The 7,904-nt window shown below is 52.3% G+C and overlaps 1 protein-coding gene across 1 annotated transcript in view; it reads left to right on the forward strand.

Moving 5' to 3' along the window:
* The window catches only part of ZNRF3 (zinc and ring finger 3), a 70,488-nt gene extending 62,842 nt beyond the window's left edge, over positions 1-7,646 (forward strand). Inside the window, exons 6-9 of the mRNA XM_019507367.1 lie at positions 488-655; positions 1,560-1,662; positions 2,430-4,172; positions 4,813-7,646. Of these exons, the coding sequence (XP_019362912.1) occupies positions 488-655; positions 1,560-1,662; positions 2,430-4,172; positions 4,813-4,856 (2,058 nt within the window). The 3' untranslated portion in view covers positions 4,857-7,646. The remainder of the gene's footprint in view (positions 1-487; positions 656-1,559; positions 1,663-2,429; positions 4,173-4,812) is intronic.
* The last annotated feature ends 258 nt before the right edge of the window (positions 7,647-7,904 follow it).

A 7,904-nucleotide genomic window follows, 5' to 3' on the forward strand; every position in this document is an offset into this window, starting at 1 on the left:
CCCCCCCCGCTTGCCTTTTTTTTTTTTTTTTTTAACCATTGGCTATATGCTGCTTTTTCTTCTGTATTTCTGCCTTCATTAGGCACCCTAGCCAGGATGTTCTGTAATCAGTTGCATCTTTCATGACTGCAGAGTCTAAAGCAACTCCCAGTAATTGCTCCATTTTTTCATTCTCACTCAGTTTTGCCTTTTTTTTCCCCCAAGTTTTGGAAATTAACCTCAAAGTAACCAAGAGGTGTTTTTTTGTTTACTGTACTGAGTGTATTAGGTACTTAGTTCATCACCCATGCTGCTTCCTGCAACACGCATCCATTTGGAAGTGCCTCCCATCTAAATACAAACTAGTCTCTCTGCTTAGTGTGTAGGTGTTGGCAACCAGAGGCGGTGTGGTCAGAGATGTTGGTGATTAGGAATAGAGACAGTGCTGTGTTTCTGCTACTCCAGCTGCTTCAGTCCCTCACTAACAAAACTGTATTTTATGTTGCAGAATTCAATGAACAGACTTGCAGTGCAGGCACTGGAAAAAATGGAAACCAGGAAGTTCAAATCCAAAAGCAAGGGTCACCGTGAAGGAAGCTGTGGGGCTCTGGACACACTCAGTAGCAGCTCAACTTCTGACTGTGCCATCTGCTTGGAGAAATACATTGATGGGGAGGTAAGAAAAAATAGCTTCTCTGACCTGGCTGAATGGTAGAACTGGGTCCATATGTGCAGTCATTACCAGGTAGTGATAGGGTACCTGGGTAGGGATTGCCTTGCTGATTTTATGGAGACAAAAGCTGGATCTCCTTCTCCAGAACTGGATCAAGCAGCATATAACACCTGCCCACCTTGGTGGGGCTGCACACCTGGTCCCCTGCTCCCTCCTTTGATAGGTGGGTGGCTTTAAAGAGTACAGCACAGACCAAGGGCAGGACATCTCTTGGAAGAAACCAGAAATTTCAGAGAATGACTGATGCCTTGGCCTCTGTCACTGTTCCCATTCTTGGAGGCCCTTGCAGTTGCTCCCCAATTCATCCCTTTCCTTACCTCTTCTAAGTGCAACAGGAAAGGCAGGAGACCTCCAGCACAGCACTGGCATTAGCACAATCTGAAATCTCAGCTGGAAGCTGAAGAGGCTAGGTGAAAAGTGATGAGGTGACATGTTTTTTGGGGAGAATAGAGAAAAATATTAGCTGACCATTTTCAGGCAACAGAAAACAAAATACCAGGTACAGTAACTCAGCACTGCAAGTGCACATGGCCAGGCAGAGCGTAAACCCAGCTGGAAAAACTGGGGTCATCCAGAGGGGACAGTTTTTAGGCTTCACCAGGAAGTGCATCTTGAGAGGAGATGGGCAGAGCGTGCTGACGGTAGGTGCCAGGGCTGCACGGTGCAGAGATGCTGTGCTCTTCTGCAGCTCCTGATCGGCTGGGGTTTAACTCCTGTCTCACCAGGGGCTCAGCCAGAGGCTTAGAGCTGACCTGTTGAGTTGTGGTATTGAAAGGACAGGGTGTGGACTGTGGATGTTTGCTCTCTAGGGAAGGGTCACTTAACATCGTTCTCTCTGGCCCAACAGGAGCTGCGAGTCATTCCATGCACTCACCGGTTCCACAAGAAGTGTGTGGACCCCTGGCTGCTGCAGCATCACACCTGCCCTCACTGTCGCCATAACATCATAGGTGAGTGCTGCCCTGCACATGCATGTGTGCCAGTGTGGTTCTTCCCAGACCTATCCACTCTCGGCCACAGGGAAGCTGTGCTTCTGCCTGCTGCCCTGCACGTCTGTCTCCTGCCTGTAGCCTGCATCCTGCAAGCCTGGGGCTGCTGTCAAGGATGCCAGTAGGCATTAGTGCCCAGAGAGGTTCTTTGAGAATGACCCATGTTCCAAAAGAGCTGGGTCACATCCCTACAAGCTGCCTTGCCCTGGACAAATGCCCGGCAGAGGGCAGCACCTCTCAGCCTGCGCAGGGAAGCACCACTGGTAAAATGCACCCGACTCCCTGTTTGCATCTGGATAAACTCCGGGAAAAAGCAGGTGAACGGGATGGAAGGACAAGCAGGGAGTGTATGGGAAAGGATTCTCCTCTGTGCTGCAGTATGGCACAAATGTACTCCCCTGCCCCCAGCTTGAAAACTGTGTTCTGTGTAACAGAAATTAGGGAGGTTGTTTGCGATGTTACAAAAGCTGGGCAGGCATCATTGTTTGCTCCTAACTTGGAGTGAGCACCACTGCCTGTGCAGAGAAGAAGTCATTTCTTTTCCTCCTGTGTCCATAAAACCCAGGTATTTCAAAGGCTGCTGGACAAGTGTGATTGTACTGGCAGGGTTGCTTCTCCAGAGCAGGCTGGCACCTTTCACTTACCGTCTTTCCCTGTCAGAGCGCTAAACCTTCAGCAGAGTAACTGCATTTTCCCACATGCTCTGTTCCTTATCTCCTCCCATCCAGAGCAAAAAAAGGGAAACCCAGGCCCAGTGTGTCTGGAGTCTGCTAACCCTGTGCGCAGCCGGCAGCAGAGAGTGATTCTGCCAGTCCATTACCCTGGCCGAGTGCACAGGACCAACCAGATAACAGCCTACCCGACCCGGACGAGCATGGACCCTCACGGGAACCCTATCACGGTACTGACGGTCGACCGGCATGGCGAGCAGAGCCTGTATCCAGCACAGTCCCCAGCCTACATCCGAAGTTACCAGCCTATTCACTTGGACCACGCTCTGAATGCCCATCACTGTGGCCTGGAGCACAGGGCTTATTCTCCAGCTCACGCTTTCCGAAGGCCCAAGTTCAACGGACGCAGCTTCTCCAAAGCGGCATGTTTTTCCCAGTATGAGACCATGTATCAGCACTACTACTTCCAAGGCCTTAGCTACCCTGAGCAAGATGGACAGCCTGCAGCTGGCCTTGCCTCAAAGGGCCCCTCCCGTGCCTTCCAGGCCGGCAACAGCATGCTTTTCCCTCCTGTGGTACATGTTGTGCCGTCCTCCCGCTTGGAGAGCGGCAGCACCTCCAGCTTCAGCTGCTATCATGGTCACCGCTCTGTGTGCAGTGGCTACCTGGCTGACTGCCCAGGCAGTGACAGCAGCAGCAGCAGCTCCGGCCAGTGCCACTGCTCCTCCAGCGATTCCATGATTGACTGCACGGAGGTCAGCAACCAGGGGGTTTATGGGAGCTGCTCCACCTTCCGTAGCTCCCTGAGCAGCGACTACGACCCCTACATTTACCGTAGCAAGAGCCCCTGCCGTGCAGGTGAGGTGGGTGGTGCGAGCCGAGGAACAATTGTTCTCCTGGAGGGTCCCCATCAGGATGAGCTCCTAGCACCTGGCCACAGTTTGGGGGGTGTGGACTGTCGGCCTGTGCCAGCTTCTTCCTCAGGGGACCAGCTCTCTAATTGCAGCATGGAGATGAACTATAGCAGCGATTCCTCGCTGGAGCACAGGGCTCCAAATGGCACTACCTCAGAGGGAGGCCTCGAGGCCGCTCCCGGTGCTGCCTTGGATGTTAAAAGGACCTGGAAAACTCAAGAGGTAGCCGGGCCACTGATGGAGCAGGCCTGCGCGTGCTGCTTTGAGCTCCAGCACTCTGCCTTGGAGCCCGCTAGCGGGGCAGCAGACTGCAGCGCGCTCTTTCTTGGCTCCCCGCTATGGGGGGGTTGTGGCCCAGGGCTGGAGCAGCAGGTGGGTAGCACCCAGGGCCTGTACAGTATTAACTCGGACCACTTGCATAGGACAGACGGGGTGAAATACGAGAGCTTGCCCTGCTGCTTCTATGAAGAGAAGCAGGTCACCTGTGGTGGTGGTGGCAGTGGGGGTGGTGGTTGCTACACAGACGACTATGCAGTGAGCGTGCAGTACACACTCCCGGACGACCCCTTGCCCAGCTGCTACAAGGGTGCGTGCGACCTAGGCCAGCGCATCCCAATCATTCCTGAGGACAGAGACTGTGACCTGGCCGTGCCCCTGGACTGCCAAGGCCCCCGAGCAGGGGGCTGCAGCTCCTGGGATGCGGCACCTGAAATGGATGCTCGTCTGCACCACCAGGGTCTGGGAGAGGTCCCGGAGGAGAGGGAGAGGTGCTATCGGGCAGCATCCTTCCTGCGGAGCAGCTGCATGCGGGAGGAGGAAGCCAGGAGGCTCTTCTCTGCCCCTGCCCTGAGCCCCCAGGAGCTGGCACCAGCCACAAAGGCTGCAGGTAAGAGTCAGGCCTGGCCATTCCCCAGCAGTTTTCAGCTCCTCTGTCCCACGGGAGTATGTGTGTTGGCTGCCACAGCGCACATGGCCACGGAGGTTACCACCCAGGCTGGGGATGTGGGAGTTTTTGGCCTAGTGCCATCCAATAGCCACAGTTCTTACAAAAATGCTGTGCATTCGCCTTTTCCTTCAAATATCCCACCCCTGGTCCCCAGTGCTGTCTCATGGGTGCTGCCTAGCCCTACTCAGGACAGCTCTGGACACCAGTGGTGAGAGCACAGCAGGTCCTTGTTAGGGGCTTTCATTGCTGCTGCAGCCTGTGTTGGTGGCCACGGTCAGTGCTAAGGAAAAACAGCGGCCAGGCCAGGCCAGGCCAGACCAGTGCTGCGAGGGGTAGAAGAGGAGTGTGGAAAGCCCCGGGGCGGACAGACTCAGAGCATGGGGGAAGGAAGGGGTTGCTCTCCAGCCTGCGAGGGAGGAGCTGTCTGGGGGGTCTCGCAGGAAGTGGTGAGCGCTAAAAAGGAAAGAACCGCTGAAGCATCTGGCTCGCTTGCAGTGAGCTGGGCAGCCCCTGCCCTGCCCCCTCTAGGCCTCTGCCCCCAAAATGTTCTTTTTGTTTAATAAATTCCTCTGTCCCTCAGGCTCCGGATCGCACCCTCTGGAGAGGAGCCAAATGGGTGACTAGGCCCGGCCTGGCTGCCACAGACTGACCGCGGGAGCTGGCATGGAGACACCAGATTCTGTTGGACTTTCAGACTTTTTTTTTTTTTTTTTAGCTTTGACAAACACACAAAAGTGGTAATGTGGAGAAGCCCCTGTGCACCAGCCCTGCCTGACTGAGCCCCTCCTTGCATCTCCTCGTTACCCTCTCTCCAGCCTGAGGCCTTGTGCAGCTCTGGCCTGGGTCAGGGTACAGAGCCCGCCCGGGGTATGGGCTGGAGCCGCTCTGTCCGAGCGCTGTTGCCATTCCTGTACTAGGGACAAAAAGTGTTATTTATACTTTCCTCTAGAAATGGCCATGCCGGCTTTTGCTGAGCAGGTGCCACGGCTGTGCTAAACAAGCCACGCCATGCGTAGATGCTGCTGCCTCCTGCTGAAGGAGTCTAGCCTTTGGTAAGCTCAGGGCTACACCTGCCTTACAAACAAACCAGCACCTTGAAGCAAACTGGTCCAGATATGGATACCAGTGCTGACTGAACACTCAAGACACTGCCCCTGCCGTCTAGTGGCCACTTCCAGTAGCAAACAGGTTTTCGGGGGTACGGTATAGAGTTGTCAGTTCCCCTGCTTCGCGCTTCTCTAAGGACTTGGTGAGGAGAAATCCCCAGCCTATGTGCTCAGTGCTCCTGACAGGAAACGAGAGCTCAGAGGCACCTTGACTGCTGCCGGCCCGGACCTGGCCAGGACCCCCTTGTCCCTTGCTCCCCACTGCTGCAGGTGCATGTCAGACCGCTGCCTCGGCAGTGCCTGCTGTCCTGCTATTCTGAGGATGGTTCTTTGGGAGTCTGCAGCCCCGGGTGGCAGCTCCATAGCCAGAAATACTGCTGCAAGCAGCAAAAGGGGGCTCGCAAGGTCCCTGTGGCTTGCCTGGGTCAGTTTAGGAAAGCTTGGATGGGGTCACTGTTTTGCTTTCTAAGGGTATTAGTGCATTTTGCCAGCTAGTAGAGGCTGCATGTGTGTACACGCCATGGGGAGTGAGGACTGGGTAAACCGGCTTCGTTTGTTTTCTTTCTTTGCTGGAGAAGAGGCGGTTGAGGTTGCTTCCTTAGCTCAGTCCGTCTTGGGGCTTTCTCTGACCCAGCCAGCTTTGCCTGTTTGACTGTGTATGGAAAGCGTTGCATACCCCGGTAGTCTACGCACATAAGTCTGTCTGTGTTTCTCTTGTTTCCTGTGGAAACAATGGCTTCTAGGTAAGAGGCCGTCATAGCACGTTTTTTAAACTGCCTGTCATGCTGCGTGTGCTTGGAACGGTTAGCACCCTTTTGTCTGGTGTGTACACAGGGCAGGGATGCGTTTAAGGGGGGCGTACTAGTTTATGCCCACAATGTAGGTCTGGCAAGAAGGATTTAATAGAAGGAAACATGAGGGGGACACACTTCCACGACCTGAACCATGACAGTTTGGTGTGACGTGCTCTTTCACTGAAGAGCTGCCCTGTGCGAGACTGCCTTGGGCTTGTCAGGGAAACCGGCTGACTTCATTTAATATCCCAGGGAAGGTAAATGAACCAAGGAGCAGCTTAAAGGTGAAAAGGAGATCTGCTTTTCAGTTCTGACCGATAACACCAGGAAGGATTGTTAGCATTTGCAGGAACCGTAAGCAGGGCTCTCGGTGAGTAACCGCCTGGGTCCAGCTGTTCAGAGAAATGGTGCATCATACAGCACAGAAGGAGCCAGCTATAAAAAGGGTGGGCGGAAATGGCGAATGCATGTTCTAGGTGTAAATGTGCAGAGGCTGAGCAATATCCTCAGATGGAAGGTGGTAGATAATGTGTTTTGTGGAAATGGAGCTATGGAGTTTTGTCACTTTTCCCCTCTTTGAATATGCTCACACCCAGCTCCCTCCCCCAGCCTGCCCCCGCAACAATGAAAGAAATGGACTGTAGGTGTGGCAAAGCTGCATAGCTTGCGCGCGCTGTAAAGCAGGGAGCCTTTAGCCACAGGAGATGTAACCACACTGAGCTGTGGTGAAATATGGTTACGGTATGAACTGGCTAGTTGCATGTTATGACTCATGGTCCCAGGCACCTGGGAACCATCTCACTCGCCCAGATGACAAGGAAGCCGCAGCCAGTCAGACCACTCCTTCCCCGCAAGCCATGTGGTAAGGTCTTCAGTCCCCATCCTGGGCTTGCCGCCTCCATTGGCATTTACTGCTTTTCCCTGCTCCCGATGCCTCTTGAAAGGACACACAGGCCAATTAGCCACAATAGATACTACTTTTAAACAAAAATGCCTTTTATTACCTAAATGAACTGTTGCCAGTGTTGGGCTCATGAGGCACTATTTAAAATGTTTTTTAATTAAAATGATCTTGTAGCACTTAAAAAGGTTTTTGTATAAAAATTGCTGTAAAGATTTGTAATACGGTCAAAAGGGCTCTCTCTCCTTCATTACCATTTTTTAATGTTTCAAAGGCTAGGAAACAACTTGTATATATTCTGTAAATGTATAGCAGCACATTTCATTTATGGAAATATGTTCTCAGAATATTTATTTACTAATATATTTATCTTAAGCCATGTCTTATGTTGAGAGTGTGTGACATTATTGGAATAATCATTGAAAATCACTAACATGAGGCCCTGTAAATACATGATAATTGCACACAAAGATTTTACAATCTTTGCCGACCAAAAAATGATTAAAAACAAGTTGTAGTTCTTTACAGTTTTGTAACAAAGTGTACAAATGTCTGTAAAAACAAGCAAACAAACGAACAAAAAACCCACAAAAATACAGTTTTATCAAATATACATTTGAAAGTTGTCCTTCTTTCTGGGGAGAAAGGAGCTGACTCCATCCTGCCCCTCTGAAGGAAATCCTGTGTGCCTGCCGGTGAAATGTTTTCAAACGGACTTGTAAGGAAGACCCATGGAAGCTGATTTGGTTTGGTCTCAGTGAAAGTTGGATGGGTGATGGGCCCAGGGGTGGGTGTGCCTCTTTCTCAGCCACTCCCTCTGCTTACAGTGACTGTCCTGCCACAAAACTCTTCTTTTTGCAATCCCCAACAA

Source organism: Gavialis gangeticus, unplaced genomic scaffold, assembly GCF_001723915.1.
Source record: "Gavialis gangeticus isolate Ggan-Ray unplaced genomic scaffold, GavGan_comp1, whole genome shotgun sequence".
In the NCBI taxonomy this organism is placed as follows: domain Eukaryota; kingdom Metazoa; phylum Chordata; order Crocodylia; family Gavialidae; genus Gavialis; species Gavialis gangeticus.